At 40.0% G+C, this 22,263-nt stretch overlaps 2 protein-coding genes across 2 annotated transcripts in view; one reads left to right on the forward strand and one right to left on the reverse strand.

Annotated features, from left to right (window-relative positions):
• The window catches only part of LOC126190766 (mediator of RNA polymerase II transcription subunit 20), a 567,907-nt gene that overhangs the window by 11,196 nt on the left and 534,448 nt on the right, over positions 1-22,263 (forward strand). The gene's annotated exons all lie outside the window — the stretch shown is intronic.
• Positions 14,611-22,263, reverse strand: part of LOC126190764 (facilitated trehalose transporter Tret1-2 homolog) — a 368,018-nt gene continuing 360,365 nt past the window's right edge. The window contains exon 6 of the mRNA XM_049931287.1: positions 14,611-19,383. Within this exon, the coding sequence (XP_049787244.1) occupies positions 19,045-19,383 (339 nt within the window). The 3' untranslated portion in view covers positions 14,611-19,044. The remainder of the gene's footprint in view (positions 19,384-22,263) is intronic.

Genomic DNA, 22,263 nt, shown 5'->3' on the forward strand with positions numbered 1-22,263 from the left:
TATCGAAAGGAAAATTCACTTTAGAAACCTACAAAATTATGAGACAGTGTTGCTCACCACTACTTACCTTCAGGTGGCAAAATTTTTTGGTACTGTCAGTAGTCACATATAAAAGCGGTTGGCTGCAGCGTTTACACTGCTGAGCTAGTCGCCATCTTTTGAGCCCTAGAGTATATCCACTCCTGCTCAGGTGAGTCCTTCGTTATCTGTAGCGATTCCCTGAGCGGTTTACGAGCTCTCGACCAGTGTTTTCCTTGTTCTCGTCTGGTGATGGCTATCCATGAGTCCCTGCATACTCTTGCGCGTTGCGGCCGCTCTGTGGTCTTTGTGTGGACCCCCGGTCATGTCGGTATCCCAGGCAATGAACATGTTGACCGCCTGGCGAAAGAGGCCACGAGTAAACCATCTCTGGATGTTGGCCTCCCAGAGGCTGATTTGCGGGCAGTCCTCCGCCGAAAAGTTTTTGCGCTTTGGGACGCTGAATGGCGCGATCGGATTACACGCAATAAACTCCGTGCCATTAAGGAGACGACGACTGTGTGGCGGTCCTCCATGCGAGCCAACCGCAGGGACTCAGTCGTCCTTTGTCGGCTCCGCATTGGCCACTCCCGGCTAACACACAGTTATTTACTGCGCCGGGAGGACCCTCCTGTATGTCGCTGCGGGGCGGCTTTGACGGTGGCTCACATTCTGTTGGCCTGCCCCCTTTTAGCTGTGGTCAGGCAGACATTTGCGCTGCCTGATACGCTCCCTGCCGTTTTATCTGATGACCCTGTTATGGCTGCCTTAGTTTTACGTTTTATTAGGGCAGGGAGTTTTTATTCTTTCATATGAGTGTTTCTGTTTTATTTTATTTTTTGTGTTGATTCTGGCCTTTGGCCTATGATTTTAAACTGATCTTTTAATGTGTTTCTAAGTGGTTGGCTTTTCCTTTTTTATTTCTGTGGTCGGCCAACCACTGTCACACTCTGTGTGGTTTTAGTTCGTTTTGTCTTGTCCTTGTCTCCGTTTCTCTTGTTCTGTATCGTCTGTGATCTATTCTGTTCCTCGTTTTTATTCTCTGTGGGTGTTCTTTGTATTTGGAAAAAGGGACTGACGACCGTAGCAGTCTGGTCCCTTTCATCCCCCAAACCAACCAAGCAACACAATAATATCCTAGCTTTTTGAACTCAGTGACTTGCCTTTCATTTTAACTTTCCACATACTATCCCTCTCCCCTTCCCAAGAAAGGAACTGGATGTTCCAAATGCTAATAGTGTCGTGTGCTTTTATATGTGTGTATTGGCAGCACTTAAAGAGAGGGGGGGGGGGGGGCAAGAAATCCTGCTTGAAGATTTTTCTTGCCACAAACTGTGCCTCATAATTTTATGGTATATGGTAAATCATTTTATGTTAAAAACATCTTGATGTTACTTATGGTACATAAAATAAATTTAAGTTATCAGCGAAATGAAAATGGCTTATTCAAAAGTTCAGGGCTCAAACCCTGGTTGGTTGGTCTGAGGAATTTTGCAGTCTGATGTTGTGCCTTCAACCCCTGAAAATCTTGTACACATATGAAAATGTCGCAAGACTAGTCCATACCATAATAAAGTAAGTTTACAGTATTGTTCAAATCAGCCTTGAGGTCGACAAAGGCTTTCCTTTAACTGATTGTAGTTTGAAGCTTGTCTTCTTCATATACAGATAAACCACATTGTGTTTTAAAATCAAAAGCAGATGTGTGATGATGTTACTGATCTAATTGTGTATTTTTGTGAACAATACTTTTGTTGCCAGTAAAACATTCACAGTACATATGAAATACATAAATGAACTTAAATTACTCTTCTCTCTAACACCTAGTATTTCCCTCAGTTTTGCAAATTGTTGTTTGTTCTTTATTTTATGTTTATTCCATAATTATTAAAATCACAGCATTTAAATGAAAAGGAGTCAGTCTTGGAACAGATGTCAATCATCATTTGTTTATTATCTAAGAAACAATAAATTATGAAAACCATTTACCTCTCTTGAAACGAAGCCTCTCAAAAATCTTTAGGCCACTGATGACTGCAATCATATCCAGTTATTTTCATTCTCATCTGCTACTGAGCAATACCAGTGTATGTCTTTCTTCATTTAATCCAAATTGTGGGAAGTTATGTGATGTAAGATCTGAGATGTAGCCCACACAATAAAATGTTGCTATACTGTTCTTCCCACTGCTTGATGTGCAGTTAATCTTCATGGTATTTCGCATCAATTGTGGCATCTTGATAGAAAATACTGGTCATCAGCACTTGTTTTCAGGCATCAGGATACAACATGGTCCATATTTACCATGTTGGATTCACTGGCCACTCTTTGGTGCAAATATACTAGCAGGTTTCATTGTTAGCCATGATACAAAACAAAAAATGGGGTAGCATTCCCAGTTAGTTATCAGTTAACCATAATATGAATTTCTTATTCATCATTCAGCTCATGGTGTGCCAGACTTCTAGTTCTGCAGATTGTCTGTGCTATTAATGCCATAAAACATAATTTCCACCCATACAAGTAATTGTATTATGTCAATTTTGCTGGTTAAGCCTACTCATCAGATTATTAATTTAAAATGTAGTCGCACAGTGAGGCTGAGGCTGCCTTGTATGCAAATTGTAATGTAGTGTAAGCGCATCTGCTTGGAAACAGCTTTTACAATTTCTGGATACATTTACATCAGTTCTAGCAGAGTTATTAAAAATGAATGAATGTCCATAGTGAGTTGTCTCTTGATTGTCTACTTTCCCTAAGTTGGCCAGACAACCATAAATAATTTTCCCTAAATTTTGGGTGCCTTTAATACTATCTACGTCTGGTAACCATTTCCCTGTTATTGTGAAAACTAGAAAATTCCCCAGCTGTAATGATCTTACTGTCAACTAGACATTAAACTCAAGACCATCCTCCTTCCAGTGTACATTTGAAAATCCTTTAGTGTTTTTAGAGTTACAGAAATTACCCATAATCTAAAAACATGTATTCATTTATAAATGCTGTTTTAGAATCATCTCCATTGAGACACTGGACTTTCCCAGTGAAGACAATTTACCAGCATTATATTTGGTATGTTTTGGTTCCTTTGAAATCACTTGTTTATAAATATTTCATTTTAAAGTTCCTTCCGCAGTAAAATTAAGTTTGATACTGTAACTATGTAATGAAATGTAGTTGGATTATTGCAGATATGTTTATGCACTTGACAAGTTGTCACAGTGAAACAACAAAGAATTCCTCAAAAAGAGCAGAATGCATAATTTAACAGTGTGAGTTGCTCCCAGGAACAAGTGAAAGACTGTTACACATGAGCTTTCAGCCAAAGCCTTCTTCAGAAAAGAGAGTATACACACATTGACACAAACAAGCACCTCTCATGGTCACATGACTGCTATCTTGGCTGCCCTGGCGAGAATGCAGTTATGTTGAACGGAAGCAGCAATATGGAGTGAGTTGAGGAAGAGGATAGGAAGGTACAGATGCAGGTAGAGAAGTGAGCATTGCCTGGCAGAGTGTGCAGGGACTGGATGCAGGAGGCTATGGGTGACGAGGGGAGTGGAAATGGAGAGGAGCAGAGAAGTGAAAAAGCCAGGAGAAAGTGTTGGCAGAGAGTGGTGCACAGTGAGGGTGAAGAGTCATGAATTTGGAGGTGGTGAACGGACAGAGGGTTGAACTAAGATGTTCTGGAGATTGGGTGGGTGATGGAACGCTGCTTCAGGAGAAGTGAGAAACATCTTGGATAGGATGTCTCTCATTTCAGGGCATGATGATAGATAATCAAAGCCATAACAAAGGACATGGTTCAGTTTTTCCACTCAGTGGTATAGTGTAATGAAAGGAGCACTTCTTTGTTGCTGGTTCTTGGGGGTGGTGGGAGTATTGGGGGTGCATTATGATATGGCACAGGAAATCTGTTTGCAGAGTGGGTCTGAGGGAAAGTGTCCGTCTGTGAAGGCTTGCGTGAGACATTCAGTGCACTGGGCAAGGGAACTCTAGCCACTGCAGCAACACCATCTCTGTGCTCTGTGTGGCAGGCTGTGTGGTAGGGGAGGGGGGGGGATTTTTTGGTGTGGAAGGGATGGTAGCTGTTGGAATACAGGTACTTTTGGTGGCTGGTGGGTTTAATGTGGAGAGAGGTGTGGATAGAACTATCAGAGAGGAAGTGATCAACGTCCAGAAAGGTGACATGCTTAGCTGGGGAGGACCAGGTGAAAGAGATGGGAGAGAAGGTGTTGAGGTTGTAAAGGAATGTGGGTAGGGTGTTTTGGGCCTGAGTCTAGATCATGCAGATATTGTTAGTGAGCCTGAACCATATCGGATTTGAGAAGCTATGAAGGTTTCCTCTAGATGGCTGATAAACAGGTTTACATAGTAGATGTATGTTAGTATAAAATTAGTAAGGTATAGAGGAATAATGTAGTGAGTTTGGAGTCAGAAGGATGTTTGAAGACTTAATGTTCAGTAGTGGTAAGACCATGGGATAAGGGATGTTGATAAACACTGAAGTGTTGTCAACAGTGATGAGCAGGGATCCAGAAGGTAAAGGGGTGGAGATGGTGGAGAGTCAGTGAAGGAAGTGATTGGTATCTTTGATGTGAGAGGCTAGATTTTCGGCAGTTGCTCAGTGAGTACCGAATTTTTTTCAGTGGGAGCACAAAAATACCTACAATGGAGTATTCAGCATTGTTTGGTTTGTCGATTTTGGAGGAAAGAATGTACACTCCTGGAAATTGAAATAAGAACACCGTGAATTCATTGTCCCAGGAAGGGGAAACTTTATTGACACATTCCTGGGGTCAGATACATCACATGATCACACTTACAGAACCACAGGCACATAGACACAGGCAACAGAGCATGCACAATGTCGGCACTAGTACAGTGTATATCCACCTTTCGCAGCAATGCAGGCTGCTATTCTCCCATGGAGACGATCGTAGAGATGCTGGATGTAGTCCTGTGGAACGGCTTGCCATCCCATTTCCACCTGGCGCCTCAGTTGGACCAGCGTTCGTGCTGGACGTGCAGACCGCGTGAGACGACGCTTCATCCAGTCCCAAACATGCTCAATGGGGGACAGATCCGGAGATCTTGCTGGCCAGGGTAGTTGACTTACACCTTCTAGAGCACGTTGGGTGGCACGGGATACATGCGGACGTGCGCTGTCCTGTTGGAACAGCAAGTTCCCTTGCCGGTCTAGGAATGGTAGAACGATGGGTTCGATGACGGTTTGGATGTACCGTGCACTATTCAGTGTCCCCTCGACGATCACCAGTGGTGTACGGCCAGTGTAGGAGATCGCTCCCCACACCATGATGCCGGGTGTTGGCCCTGTGTGCCTCGGTCGTATGCAGTCCTGATTGTGGTGCTCACCTGCACGGCGCCAAACACGCATACGACCATCATTGGCACCAAGGCAGAAGCGACTCTCATTGCTGAAGACGACACGTCTCCATTCGTCCCTCCATTCACGCCTGTCGCGACACCACTGGAGGCGGGCTGCACGATGTTGGGGCGTGAGCGGAAGACGGCCTAACGGTGTGCGGGACCGTAGCCCAGCTTCATGGAGGCGGTTGCGAATAGTCCTCGCCGATACCCCAGGAGCAACAGTGTTCCTAATTTGCTGGGAAGTGGCGGTGCGGCCCCTACGGCACTGCGTAGGATCCTACAGTCTTGGCGTGCATCCGTGCGTCGCTGCGGTCCGGTCCCAGGTCGACGGGCACGTGCACCTTCCGCCGACCACTGGCGACAACATCGATGTACTGTGGAGACCTCACGCCCCACATGTTGAGCAATTCGGCGGTACGTCCACCCGGCCTCCCGCATGCCCACTATACGCCCTCGCTCAAAGTCCGTCAACTGCACATACGGTTCACGTCCACGCTGTCGCGGCATGCTACCAGTGTTAAAGACTGCGATGGAGCTCCGTATGCCACGGCAAACTGGCTGACACTGACGGCGGCGGTGCACAAATGCTGCGCAGCTAGCGCCATTCGACGGCCAACACCGCGGTTCCTGGTGTGTCCGCTGTGCCATGCGTGTGATCATTGCTTGTACAGCCCTCTCGCAGTGTCCGGAGCAAGTATGGTGGGTCTGACACACCGGTGTCAATGTGTTCTTTTTTCCATTTCCAGGAGTGTAGATGGTAGGTGTGGTGGGTTTCATAGGAATGGCAAGGGAAATGGAATCTGAAGAGAGCCTCTGGGAAGGATCTGAGGGTTTAAGAAAGGGTTGAAGATTATGTTTGACTTCTGGTTTGGGATCACTGTGGCAGAGTTTACAGGTGGAGGAGTCAGACATTTGGCTGAGGCATTCCATCATATAGTTGCTGCGATTCATAATTACATTGGCGGAAACTTTCTCTGCAAGTAGGACGATTGGGTCAGGGTCTGTTTTCAGGCTGTGTGAGACTGACCTTTTTTCTGCTGTAACCTTGGTGTCCTTAGGAAGGGACCTGGTGAATAATGGTGAGGTCAAGTTGGAGGTAAGGAATTTGTGGAAAGTGACCAGAGAGTAATCAGGTGGGAAGGGGGAGGATTGTGGTTGGATGGTGGTATGAACTGGGAGAGATGGGGTTCAGTGTTGGGAATAGGTTGGTTTTGGTTGGAGTGATTGGTGGCAAAGAAGCAGGGATCAGGAGGAGAGTAGGTCTTTGACAAGTCCAAAATGATTAAATTTGAGTGTAAGGCTAAGGTGAGGCCTTCACATAGGACTGAAACTTTTGTGGGACTAAGCATTTTGGTGGACAGGATAACAAAAGTGTTACGGGATTGTTTCAGCTCTGAGTTTAGTGGAGTGTTGGTTGGTAGTTTTGGGGAAAGTGGCAAGTTGAAAAATGCCATCTATGCGGGGTCTGTGTGCTATGAGGGATTGGGAGTGTGGAATGCTGTGGGTAGGATAGGGGTTGGATAGTGGTTCCCCATGGCAGCAGTAGTATATCAGCAAGCTGGATAACTTATTGAGGTGATGTTTGGAATGCTCTTCCAGCTGCTGCAGTGCAAAGGATCCAGATTCAGAGATATGATGTATGTAGTAGGGATCGCACAGTAGTATTATCTTGAAGGAGCTTGGGGTTTGGTGGTGCTTGTATCATGGAGATATGTTTTTGTAGTACCAGGTTTATGAGGGAATCTGAAAAGCGAAAGCTGATTGTGAGAGGAGGGGTGGGATCGAGAGAAAGGAATTTGTATGGTTAGGCTGCAACATTTAAGGAGCAGGATGTGGGACTGGGTTTTAGCCAGGGAAAGAGATACTTTCCTGAACTGGTGCTGAAAGATGGAACAGGGGTCCATTATTGCAGGGATGGTGTTAAGGAAGTGACCGTTTCCTACATGACTTCCCATTTTCCAAACATATCGCCATGGTACAAGCATTCCCAAACCCCCTCTGCTCCTTCTGCAAGATACTGCTTCTGTTCAAACCCAACTACATACATCACATCTCTGAAACTGGAAGAGCATTCCAGACACCACTTTCAAAGTTATCCAGCCGGCTGTCATGCTTCTGCCACCTTTGGGCACCACTATCTAGTCACTATCCTACCAATACAGTCCCTCTTCGTCAATCCTTCATAGCACCCAGACCCTTTGTGGCTGACCATTTCAACTTGCCACATCCCCCAAAACTACCTACTAGCAATCCCACTAAAACCAGTGTTGAAACAATCCCACCAAAATCTGCAGGCTCCAGAAGTTCTAGCCCTCTCCAAAGGCCTCACTTTCAACCATACACCCCCGCCCCCCCTCCAAATTTTACTGTGCTGGACTTGTCAAAGATCTACTCTCCTTCTCCCAAAACCTGAAATGGAAACACTTCTTTGCTGCCAATCCCTGCAACCAACACTTGCAGTTGATGACTGTAGTACATATGTGATAGCCAGGCGACTTTGCTATTGGGTAAGATGAATTTTCAATCTGAAAAACTACTTTTGAATTCTGGCTGTATGACTTAATGTTTTCTTTTGCCGTTGCATTCAATTCAAAAATGTAAAATAAAAGACAAATTGTTTCTCCCCTAAAACTTTACATTAAAATTATGTTTTCAGTTGTTTTCTTTCGAAAATAGAATGTTACTCTTTAAATCAAAATGTTTTCAGATGCGTTTATGCTATCCTCGGTCTATTAGTATATTGTAATAATCTGCGTACATCTTGAATTATTTCTTTTGAATGTTATTGTCTTTGCCTGCCCTTACAGTTTTTACCCTTCCAGTGTCAAGTTGGACTTATTTTAATGTTTCAGCAGATGTCTCACCTGTTCCCACTTCTGCTGATAATATCCAATTGCCAAATTTTACAAAAATATTGATGATGTCCATAGCACAGGGCAGATGTTTGTAAATTGTTACCATATCAGGTGGAGGCAGCCAGTGGTAGTATTCTGTGGGATGGCCAGTGATGGAGTATTAACCATATAACATCTGTACAAATAGTTTGCTTCGTGCTGGATAATCGTTCATGCACTTTCAATTTTTTTCTCATATTACCTTTTTGATGTTAATATGAATAATCCTTTTTCTTATTTCTTATTTTGAAATAATTGTTATTAACATTGTAGTGTCTGAAATATGTAGTCTGACAAACTGATGTTCAACATTTACGTTAAATCGGAAGGTGATACTTTACGTTTTCATGAATGATTTAAGCTGTATGAACAAGCAGAAAATATGAGTTATGCTTGCTAAATTTTATCGCGGTATATCCTCACACAGTGTTCATTAATTTCTTAAATTGTGTTTAAGTCTATTTGCTACCTCAAATGATGCACATTTTTACAAAAATTTTGATTTCTTTTACTCTGACCATTAGTATTTCATCAAAGTTTCTCATCATCGTACAGACAAATACTGTTTCACTTGTGTCCCTTTACTTATGGTAGCACATCCATCTTTAATTATTTCTCTCTGTATTACATTCTGTTTCTTTTCTAGTGAACTGCCTGCAACATTACTTTTTAGAATGAAATTTTCACTCTGCAGCAGAGTGTGCACTTAAGTGAAACTTTCTGGCAGATTAAAACTGTGTGCCAGACGGAGACTCGAACTGGAACCTTTGCCTTGAGCGGGCAAGTGCTCTACCAACTGAGCTACCCAAGCATAACTCACGCCCTAACCTCACAGCTTTAATTCCACCAGTACCTTGTCTCTTACCTTCCAAACTTCACAGAAGGTCTCCTGTGAACCTTGCAGAGAGCTTCTGCGAATTTTAGAAGGTAGGAGATGAGGTACTGGCGGAATTAAAGTTGTGAGCTCAGGGCGTGAGTCTGCTTGGATAGCTCAGTTGGTAGAGCACCTGCCCACGAAAGGCAAAGGTCCTGTGTTCGAGTCTTGGTCTGGCACACAGTTTTAATATGCCAGGAAGTTTCATTACATTTTTACTTAGCCAGTCTTCAAAGGCTCATAGAATTGCCCACTGGTTAGCATATTCCTATTTCTTTTGAATTACTAGATATTTCTCTGTACTGTAGGTTATCAGAAGAGTCACTTTCTTTGTCAGGGTATGCTCGAAGCAGAATATGACAACCATGGAAACCAGTGTGGATTCCAAAAACATTTATGATATGTTCAAGTTCTTCACAGACAGTACTAAGTTCTGTGGATAGAGGTAATTAGGTGCAACTGTGCTTTCAAAAAGCTGCCGATTAAGTACCTTTCCAACATCTACTAAACACAATACATTCATATGGAATACTCAGTTGAGTTTGCAAATGGATTAAAAAAATCTTGACAGTCACTGTGCACCATGTTACTCTGGATGGCGAGCCACTTACACACACAGGAAAAATATCTATGTGTTGCTGAGAAGTCTTTTTGGATAAGTGACATTCATGTTATATATTAATGACATATAATAGGTAACATTAGTTGCAATGCTAATTTTTTCACAGGTAATTTAGTTATCTGTGAAAAACTTTTATCCAAAAATAGGCGATGAAATACCAACTTGGTGCAGTGCCTCGAATGGTACAAAGTCTACAATGTTGCAAAGACATTCAATTAGCTCTTTATTTACTGAAATGTGGTATGGTGCACATCACAAAGTGTAAAAATGCACTGACCATTGACTAAATGATTAAGGAATCACAGCTAGACTCATTCATCTCATATCATTACTTTACAGTGGTATTGTGTAGAGCTATGAAATGGAGCAATCACATAAACTCAATTGTAGGAAAAGCAAACAGAAGGCTTTGATTTATTGATTGGGTGGAAAAACTGTAGTTTGTGTGTGAAAGAGGTCACAAACTACTTGTGAAATCCAGAAGGAATTATTACTCAAATGTTTGGGGTCCAAATCATATCAGACTACTAACAGTGTCATAGAATTTCATTACTGTTCAAGGAGAACATCCATTCACATGGAAGTTTGAACTATGTATTTGTCTGCAGTCTGGTTAGAATTTATGGTATTCTTTTGTAAGTCTAGGAATCGTATCACTGATGGGTGCTACTTGTCAGCTATCACCCAACTTGAATTTTTGTCAATCCTGTGAAGGACCTGCATTCTAAATAAAATGTTTTGCATGTATGATAAAGCTTATATGCAGGGCTAATCACATTGCCCCAGAGACTTACAGCTGTATATGTAGCTCGCACAGAAGTGAGTGATATATCCCTACAAAAACTATATGCGATTTAGCTTAACATGAAGTGATGGTAATTTTATGATACCAGAGTGCCCACTTCTGCAACTGAGGGGGGAGGGGGTGTACTCCAGTCACCCCAGATTGAATCCACCTCCCGGAGCAATAACAGGAGCTGGTGTGCCAACCAGCCTAGATCTGATTTTTCGGTTATTTTCCACATCCACCTTGGTAAAGATCAGGGTGACTTCCACATCCCGCCTCAAATGCACAATGCTCAAAAATTTTTAAATACAATGTCACACTTGACCATGAGATTAAATTAGAGGCATAAAGAGGAGGTACATGAATTTTTCACTTAATGGAGGGAGCAGGTGGCAGCTTTAGCAGTGGCAATTCAATTATAGTAACAGCTTGTATACGGGCATGGTTCATTCTCCTCGAGATGTGTCATATCAGTCCTGGTATGGCACCAGACGGGAATGTAAAATCATGAAGTTCAGTGTCATAGGTGGTGGTGCATAAGTTTATGCCATATCTCCCAGCTTCCTGAAACCATTATTACAGTAGCATGTTCTTTATTAACAAAAATTATCATTGTGAGAATTGCTTGTAGAATAGCTTTAGGTGGGATCACCACATAAATCTAGCAGTCAGAAAATCAGATGCCAGGATGAACTGTAGTGAAAAAATTATTAGACACTCACCTGTGAATAAGTTGCTCCACAAAACTTACCTGACCCATTATTGAGTACTTATGTGGATATCTGGAAACTCTTAATCACTATTAATGTATGATGGAGAGAAGCCTCAGATATGAGATTTGCTGTTTGTTCCACATTTTTTTAGTATGTCACAGATGTGCTCAACAAACTTGTGGGAGAAGCTAAATCTAAGTGTTACGCTTCATAAATTTGAATGCTCTCAATTATAAGACAAATGAGAGAAATTTGGGCTCATAAATGGGCATACAATCCAATCATTCTTCCCACGCACAAATTGAGAACTAATGGTGTTGAAATAATGTTCTGTTTAGCAGTTTGTGGTTTATGATTCACCCCTCAAACACAAATAAGGGCCGGTGAGAGTGGCCGAGTGATTCTAGGCGCTACAGTCTGGAACCATGCGACCGCTATGGTCGCAGGTTCGAATCCTGCCTCGGGCAAGGATGTGCGTGATGTCTTTAGGTTAGTTAGGTTTATGTAGTTCTAAGTTCTAGTGGACTGATAACCTCAGAAGTTAAGTCCCATAGTGCTCAGAGCCATTTGAACCACAAATAATGTGCTGCTGTTGTGTGTAGCTCTAGAAGAATAGTAGTACACTATTTCCCAGCTCTTTTCAAACACGTCTTTGTTCATTTATCGTTCTTTTCTTGAGTTTTTCTAGTTTGCTCTACAAAAAGTTCGCTGATGATATAAATCTTTTCAGAAAATTAGAATACTTTCACATCTCATGCTGCTGATTTTTCTCACTACAGAAGTAGTTACAATATGAATGGGAGAAACTGGTACTGTTATATGATACTAGAAGCTCATCAAGATTTGAATCACATTCCAGGCCCCTGGTTTAGGTTTTTCTTTGGTTTTCCTGTTCACTAGAGGCAAGTGCCAGAGTTTATTTATTTATTTTTTTTTTTTTATTGTACCATGGGACCAAATTAAGGAGAAATCTCCATGGTCATGGAACGAGTCAATACATGAAATTATTTCACGATAGTAGAAACAGATAAAATGAAATATAAAAAACATATTCAGGCGACAAGTCGTAAGTTTAAATAAAGAAAATCAACAACATAACACTGGAATTTGCTGAATATTTTAGCTCTTCCAGGAGCTCCTCGACAGAATAGAAGGAGTGAGCCATGAGGAAACTCTTCAGTTTAGACTTAAAAGACTTTGGGCTACTGCTAAGATTTTTGATTTCTTGTGATAGCTTATTGAAAATGGATGCAGCAGAATACTCCACTCCTTTCTGCACAAGAGTCAAGGAAGTGCATTTCACATACAGATTTGATTTCTGCCTAGTATTAACTGAGTGAAAGCTGCTAACTCTTGGGAATAGGCTAATATTACTAACAACAAACGACATTAAAGAAAATATATACTGTGAGGGCAATGTCAGAATTCCCAGACTCTTGAATAGGGGTCGACAAGAGGTTCTCGAACTTACACCACATATAGCTCGAACAGCCCGTTTTTGAGCCAAAAACACCCTTTTTGAATGAGAAGAATTATCCCAAAAAATAATACCATACGACATAAGCGTATGAAAATATGCGAAGTAGACTACTTTTCGTGTTGAACTGTCACTTATTTCAGATACTGTTCTAATGGTAAATAAAGCAGCATTTAGTTTCTGAACAAGATCCTGGACATGGGCTTTCCACAGCAGCGTACTATCTATCCGAAGGCCTAGGAACTTGAACTGTTCCATCTCGCTTATAGTATGCCCATTCTGTCTGATCAATATATCGGTTCTTGTTGAATTGTGAGTTAGAAACTGTAAAAACTGAGTCTTACTGTGATTTAACATCAAATTGTTTTCCACAAACCACGAACTTATTTCATGAACTACATTATTTGATACTGTTTCAATATTACACACAAGATCCTTCACTACCAAGCTGGTGTCATCAGCAAACAGGAATATTTTTGAATCACCTGTAATACTAGAAGGCATATCATGTATATAAATAAGAAACAGCAGTGGCCCCAGCACCGACCCTTGGGGAACGCCCCAAGGGCGTTGTTCCAACTAGATCATGGTTAACATTTTCATTAAACTTTCTCAAAACAGACTTTTCTTCAATTATCTTACTGTTGAAGAAACAATCATAACAGGTGAATAGACAACAGAACGGTGTGGATACTGCAACAAATCTGGTATTGGTGTGTTCACAAACCAGCATTCAAGAGTAATATGCGAGACTATCGTAATGAGCAATGTAACTTTCTGCTGGTATAGATAGTTGCTAAGTAGAGCTTATTAGAATTCAAAGCATTGAAATATTTTTGATGTGTTCTTATGCTTCTAAGTTAACAAATATGAGAAATAGGCTCATTTAGAAAACAAATTTAATTTTATTCCTGTACTATTCTGTTTCTGTGTAATCGGTAATATCACCCCCAATTCTTTAAAGACACTAACTCCCTTGGATGAAATATCTTCAAGCATCTGATTACTTCAAAATGAGTTAATGTGGTAAATATTTGAAGTTAAGCATGTTAAATCTTTTTGGTTGAACACATTATAGTTTTTCATGCATCTTATATGACAACATATTTCCTGAGTTACTGCACAGTGATAATAGTTTTGGTGGTACATTCAGTAGTATATATGGATATTGTCTGCTAAATGTGTTGCAAATATAGAGTTAGGAGAAAAAAAGTAATAAATTAAAATGTCATACCTGCTGTTGAAATTTTTCTACATGAACAGCAAAAATGTAGTAAGTGATAAGCTTTTTTCCCTTCCCTTATTTTGTGGGGGTGTCAGTGAGAGAAATTTCATAGAACTAAAGATTTGAAATTATTTGTAAAATTTGTTCGATATCGCTAAGAGCTACAGTTCTGAACTACTGTATGAATATAGTCTGGGTAACATGCATGCTGCTGCTAAAAAAAAATAATACAGTTTTTAACTGTAATACTTGTCTGTTATTAAATAGATTATTCCTATTAATGAGTAGATTGTTACAGCATTTAAAATTTTTAAATTTGGTCAGTAATTCTGTAAAATATTTTGAATCAAATTTTTACTGTTCCTGGAAACAGATAGGCAATCTGCATCTAGTTCTGTGTTTAGTAATATGGATTAACTTAGCAGAGTTCCATTTACAGTTATCTTGAATTGTTATTCAGTAGCCTTCATTGAAGTATTCTTGAAGGCTTATTTATGGCAGCTCTTAATAAATCATTTATAGGAACCTCTTCTGCAGCTGGGTGTAAAGAGGCACATTGATACTGGTAATATTTTTCAGATGTAAATCCTTATGTTCTGATTCCAACAATACCTGAATGTTTTCATCAACGTATATGCTTCTACCTCCTTAGTATGTGATATGAAGAGTATAAGCTGGAATTAGACACTGTCTGAGGACTTACATTATTACTTTCGTCTGTGTTGGGAGGAGTGGTCTTCAAATTGAAGTCCAGCTGTACAGATTTAGGTTTCTGTAAATCACTTGGGGGGCAGTGTTGGGTTGGTTCCTTTGTAAAGAACACTACCATTTTTTCCCCTCAATCAGAGATCGAGTTCTTCTTTCCTGTGTATAATTTATTTTCTGCGGTTCTTAATGGCTGTAAGGCAGTTAAGCAGAGAAAACATAATTGTTTCTCCATTTTGTGGTGGTGTATGCAACACATCAGGAAAGGAAACATTTTCATACTAGTCTTTAATTTTAACAGAAATGCACATAGGCAGTACAAATATACAATAATGCCTACAGTAATATATGTTCATATAAAAATTAAATGAAGCCACAAATACACTATATAAAATATTGCATCATTAGCAAGGATTTTACAAATTTCAGTTACTGAATACAGAGAAAATAGATATGCTATAACCAAAGTATGTTATTTACATTTGACAGGTTACTTACATTGACAATGCTGATGCTAATGATTCTACAACATAGATTTTGTTATTGTCTTAATCATTCATTAGAAATTTATTACAGTGTAAGAATCGCTTCTCAGCCGAATCACTAGCACAGCGTAAAACATTCTTTAGGGCCCAAGTTTTAGATGCAGTTACCATTTTTTTATAACAGGACATTGTTTACTCAAAGAATAAAACTTGTACACAAATAACAATTAAATATTATGGATATGATATTGCACACCCTTGTTACTTCAGCGGGATATTTCTAACTTGTGGTGTAGTGTCATTGTACAAATATTTCTTGTGCATTAAAGTTTTACTTAAAGATATTGTATGTTTTATTGATCTGGTTGGTGTCTTCATTGAGAAATATTTTTGTTTTTGCAACCAAAAACTTATTTCTTCTTGCTTATTGTTAATGACGATCGCGAACAGCTTATTTTAGATTCATTGAGTAAACATGTCCGAGAAGTGATGTTGTATTCCTTGAACAAAGTAGTGCCTCAAATTTTGTAATAAGCTCACAACACAAAGTATATGTTGATGATATCTGATTATCTCAGCAGATGTTTTGACTTGCTTCAATAATAAGATAAACCCTTTGCACCATTAATGGGGTGTGAACTTTTTTTGAGGCCACTTGAGATTGTCATCAGTATATTACATTTTCCTTTAATGGGACTGATTGTTCTAAAATGAAACCGCACTGAAGTAGTGTTATACAGCAACATTCCTGAAACATTGGTCTGTGAAACTGGTACTTATGAAAGACTAAGGCTGGTTTAAAATGTGAAGATTTTTGTTAGGAATGTAGAAATACTTTTGTAAAAGAATTTTCAAGCATTTTATTGATGTACCAACTAGCATAAACCAATCATTCATACTTCATATAAATTTTCGCTTCGGTATTCCCCATTCTTACTTTGTAGAGTCTAAAAAACTATTTTTCTATTGTCTGTGTCTAAAAGCTATGAAGATACTTTGTTATTGTCATAGAAAAATTGCAGTCATTTGCCAATATAAATTTCTGTTGGAAGAACGATTTTCTTCATTAGTTGGTTACAATAAACTGCTAATTTTAGAAATGTTGGAAAGTAGGCAGTATTGTCAAGAAAAGCTTGAAAATGGGCAAGAAATTAGTGTGCTAGAATCTGATATGTTTTGTTTATGTTAATGAAATGAATGCTTTGCACTCTTTTATTTTTGTCACAAGATGAGAAGAAGATTTATGTTTTAATTTTAAGTTCTTGAGCAAATGTCACTAGAATTTTGGAATCTGTGAACTGTATATAAATGAAAAATACTTGCTAAATGATAATGTGATGCACTAAGGCCCTTTAATGCTACATGCTTTAATAAGTGACCTGTTATTTCTGCATGGCCTACATATCTCTTTGCATTCCAATATATTTAGGTAATCATACATTAATCACCATTAAAATAACTTAAAACGAGTATGGCAAATCTAATACTGTTAATACATACTATGAGAACTGAACCAGCTCTCTTGAGAGATGCTTTGTGTAAAATGCAGTGCCTATCAAAATGTGGTTCAATGATGACCAGTTTTATTGTTCTACAGTCTCAGTATAATGAAGGGAAAAGAAATAAGATTATGTCATTATTGTCATTAGCACTGCTTTACATAGCTTGGTATTGTCATTTCTAATTGACATTAACATGCACTTACACATTCTGCAATTACAGGAAGCCTACTGCCAGGAATCATGACATGTTATGAATGCTTTAGTTAAAATTATTAAAATGGTCTTTATACTTTCATACCGTCAAAATTTCTGGTTTATTCTTTTGTGCAAAATATGTGATATGATACAAAATTTTGGAACTTATCTCATATTACATTTGGGAAAAAGTTAAATGATGCTTTTCCTCCATCATATTTTGTCCGTTGTGTGCTATTGTCATAAAGTATTTTCCAGTAGGTATTGTCTTGAGTTGCAAAGTGTTATTGTCATGTGTATATATTCAGTGTCCTTTCTCAATAATAGTTTTATATCAACTATTGGTTGTAAATCAAATGCTGAAAGAATGATATCTAGTACCATCTGACATCATCCCTCTAAAATTCATCTTTTTAAAATTACTTTACTTCAAAACTGTCTTTGCATGCAGCTAAATATTCTCTGTATCAAACGTTAGGAACCTCTATTTTTTATCATTCAAAAATTAATCATAAAAAGTTGGAAGATATTAAGCAAAATCCTGTTATCGAAATTCTGAGATTTGTAAGTTTAAAAATGGGTTTGCTCCGTTAAATTTCCTGTCATTACTTCACTCAATGTAGTAGATCAAGTTTGTGAAGAGGACTGAATTAAGAGTCGCAGCTGACCCTTACAGTAATGTCCTCAGAATTGTATTAAAGGCACCATAATATGTTTGATGTCACAGTAATAAGTGCCATTCATAACAGTCTACTACAGCTATCTCTTTTTTGTAAAACAAACAATGCACAGAATCTATTTCCCTTTTAGTGAAACACCAGCTATTGAAAAATATTGAATGCACTCACATCATTCAAAGTAATGATTGTTAAGCAAAGTGTGAGACTTCAGGTTGCTTCTCCCAAATATCTTATTTGTGATCCCTGCTGTCTTCGATTGTCAGTGGCGTTATGGTTTCGCCAACAGGCAATTACAATTAATACTGTAATTCAGATAAGCTCGACCTATGAATGACATTGTGAATATTGGAACTGAAAAGTTTTGATGTGCATTCTCTAGTGCAAATGAACTATGCTGGAGGCACACAGTCATACAGATATTACTTGAGCAAAATCCAATTAATACGGTTTTGTACAGTAGTTGATGTTCGATTCTAATACCAAGTCATGATATGACGAACAAAATTAACTTTGTCCACTTTTTATGACTGTTTTTGTAATATGACAGTCAACACTGTTGATTCAGAAACTGATAATGCACTGCAACAATTGGAGTTGAATCTACTTACTGGTGGAATAAAAGAGAGTGTGACAACAGTTAAATGAAAGTGGTAGAGAAAGAGGAGATATGAAGGTAGAATTCTCTTGGAAATATTTACTTACCATCTGCTAATGTGGTTGAATGAACTGAACTCCAGCACATACTTCAGAGTGTGTGACTAAGAAACACAAAAATCGGATGAGTTGCTTCTGTTGCACTTGGATATAATTTAAGTAGCACCGAGGATTTATAGAAACTTAACTGCTGTTATGTTAATACACCAGTTATGTGCTTCGTACTCTGCAACATTGCTTTGTAAACATGAAAGATGTCAAATTTGTATACCCCCAGACCTTAAGCAAGCTGCTGAATTTTGATGTACACACATTTAAACCAGTTCAGTTGATCGGCAACCATCTTCACAAGTAGGACATTTATTTACAGTGGAACTGCAGTTTTGTAGCAGTACCCCATTTTAAAAGAAACTGGAATAAACATTGTGCAGTCTATGACTGATCCCTCAGTCACCAGTTTGCTAGCTAACTGGCCGTTCAGTGGCTGTAGATCTGAAATAAAGTGTGAAACTCGAGCAATTCTGAATTATGCAAGTCATGTATCAATGAGGGAAGGAGAACTGATGACGAATAATACCTGAGGTTTAATGCCAAAAGTTCTAAAGAAGGTAGCTATTGTAAACATCTCCCCAGTCGTTGTACGCACTTCATTGTAAAATAATGAACACAGTAGAAAAGCTGGACCAGATCTCGTATATTCCTCGCAAAGGGGGCGGCGTTTTTCGATCTCTGGCAGATACTGCTGATAAGAAGGGCCGTGTTGTGTCGTTCGGCGCCAAACGAGGGGGTCGAAGGGGGGAATTTGGTGACGTCGGCATGTCGCTACGCACTGGCACCCTTGGGGTGCATCTCGTCAAGGTCGCGGCCCTTAGTCTCTGGGACACAGCAAACGACGAAGCAGAGGCCTGCCAGCGAGACGGCTGCATACAGCCAAAAGGCGCCGTGAAGGCCCAGCGCCTGCTGAAAATCGACAAATGTCTTCACGCCAACGAAGGCGCACACGTAACTGAAGGCTGTGGCGATGGCTGAGCCCAACTCTCGGTGTTCCAGTGGGAAGAGCTCACCGATCAGCAGCCACGAAATAGGACTGATGCCCAGCGAGAAAGCCACCGTGAACACCAGCACACACAACAGCGGAATCCAGTCGAGATGCGGAGCCGCCTGCAAACATATGACAACCACATTTTCAGGCATTTCCATATGATATGGAAACTGTCTAAGTTTACTTTCAGGACATCTTTGTGGTACAAGTGGAAGTAAAAGTTGTAACTATTCAATGAGTGTTAGGGAAAAAGGTAAAGCTGTCATTAACCTGAGCATATGTGTGAACACCGATGTGTTGTTTCACCAGGCATTGTCTTGTGGAGGTGGTATGCCCTTGGCTTCCTCTAACCCTTGAACTGACAGTGCAGCCATAGAACAAGTGTTTTGTAGGCAACTTGCTTTGTGGGCGGACTAAACTTCCTGGGCAATTCTCCCAGTGAATGTCTGTTAGGCATCTACCTGTATACAATTACGTTTGTGGTCTTTCACATACAGATATTTAATCAATGAGAATTTTTCCAGTACATTTTTCTTGCATTGCATCTTCCCTGTACACAACAGCATCATCCACAAACAGCATTATGCAGCTTTTAAAGTTCCTTGTACATAATTTACACACTCATAGTATGAATAGAAATGAACCTACAACACTACCTTGGGGTAAGCACAAAATTACTTTCAGGTATGGAGATTTCTTGCTATTCAGAATAATATACTGTATTCTATTTGCTAAGTCACAAAGCTGGTCTGATATTCTGTACATTCATATTTTTTCACTAAATGACAGTGTCAAAATCTTCCAGAAATGAAGAAATGTGGTGTGAACCTGGGCTCTGTTTTTTACTGCCATCTTGAGTTTCACAATTACACCATCTCAGCTGCGTAAGTGTATTCTGCATCCCTAATGTGTCTTCATGTATGTACCACTAATATCTTGTGAGCCATAGATGAAGGCAACAGGCAGATTCCACCTTCCTGGGTTTCCCGAAAGCATTTGACACATTACCATGCTGCAGACAGTTAAAGGTCCAAGCATATGGAGTGAGTGCTTCGATATGTGTGTAAGTGGCTCAAAGACTTCATACTCATAAGTAATAGCAACTGTTAAATTATCCTGTATGAAGAATGTTCATTGAGACAGTGGTATCCAGGAGTGCCCCAAGGAAATGTGAAAGGACAACTCTTGTTCTCTTTATAAATAAACAGTATGGTGGCTAGTGTGAGCTGCATTCTGTGATTGCTGATGACGACGCTGTAGGCTACAGGAAAGTGTCACATTTGAGTGACTTTAGGAGGATACAGGATGCCTTGGATAGAATTTCTATTTTGTGTGATGAATGACTATTTGCTCTAAATGTGAGAAAGTGTAACCTAATGCAGACGAGTAGAAAAACGGTGATGTAACGTTCAGATACAGTTCTCATATTGCACTGCTCGATACAGTCATGTCGACATGAAAAGTTTCAGGTACGTAAGGTCGATTGTGGGGCACCGTTTGTCGGCTTGAGGCGTATGTACGAGGGTGGTTTGAAAAGTTCTCGGAGTCACCACGAGAGGTCAGCGCTAGCGCAACGACTTGTTCACGTGATATTCATTAGACGTTTGCCTGTAAACACTTGCCACGTCAGTGCTCTTGGAAGAGGGCTGTGGCGGTGACGTGGCTCTGTTGTTGTTCCCGCGTAGTGATTTGCGAAGATGGAAGAAATTAAGGTTCGAGCAGTGATAAAGTACTTCGTAAAGTAAGGTATGAAAGCAAAGGAGATTCATACCGATTTCCAGAATACACTGGGGGGGGGGCTCTGCTCCTTCATATTCAACTGGACAAATGAATTTAAATTTGGTCAGGTGATCCGCGTAGTGGTCGGGGAAGATGTGTCACTATTCCAGAAATCATTGCAAAAGTGGACAAAATGGTCATGGTGGGACGCCGATTGAAAATGCATGAAATTTCTCAATTTTGCCAGACGTCAACTTTAAGGGTATATCACACTTTGTAACTGAAGAATTAGAAATGAAAAAAAAATTATCTGCAAGATGGGTGCCACGACTCTTGACGTTGTATCAAAAACGCATGAGAATGGACATACTGGTACAATGTTGTGCCCGTTTTAGGAGAAACGAACCTAGATGTTTTGCGCCGGTTTGTGAAATCAGATGAAACTTGGGTGCACTATTATACCCCAGAGACAAAACAACAGTCAAAGCAGTGGAAACATACTGATTTCTCCGCTATCAAAGAAAGCAAAGACAATTCCTTCGGCGGAAAAGGTCACGCCATCATTGTTCTTTCTGGAATGCGAAGGGGATTCTGTTTGTAGATTATCTCCTCACTGTGCAAACAATTACTGGAGAATACTATGTTAATCTTATGGACAAATTGCAAGATACACGAAAAGAGGCCAGGTTTAGCAAAGAAGAAAGTCATCTTCCATCAAGACAATGCGCACCCAGACACATGTGCCATCACCATGGCAAAATTACGTGAACTAATGTATGAATTGTTGCCACACCCTTATTCACCTGATAATGGCTCTGTCAGATTTCCATCTCTTCCCTAAACTGAAAATTTTTCTTGGTGGACGAAGATTCACTTCAAACCAAGAACTGATGGCCAGAGTTGACAACTATTTTGCAGGCCTGGAGGAAACTCATTTTCGAGGTGGAATCAAGGCACTGGAACATCGTTGGACCAAGTGCATTAATATACAAGGAGACTACATTGAAAAATAAAGTTTTAGTGCTTTAAGTACACTACTGGCCATTAAAATTGCTACACCACGAAGATAAAGTGCTACAGACGCGAAATTTAACCGACAGGAAGAAGATGCTGTGATATGCAAATGATTAGCTTTTCAGAGCATTCACACAAGATTGTTGCCAGTGCTAACACGTACAACGTGCTGACATGAGGAAAGTTTCCAACCGATTTCTCATACGCAAACAGTAGTTGATCGGCGTTGCCTGGTGAAACGTTGTTGTGATGCCTCGTGTAAGGAG

This window comes from Schistocerca cancellata, chromosome 6 (assembly GCF_023864275.1).
Source record: "Schistocerca cancellata isolate TAMUIC-IGC-003103 chromosome 6, iqSchCanc2.1, whole genome shotgun sequence".
NCBI lineage: Eukaryota > Metazoa > Arthropoda > Insecta > Orthoptera > Acrididae > Schistocerca > Schistocerca cancellata.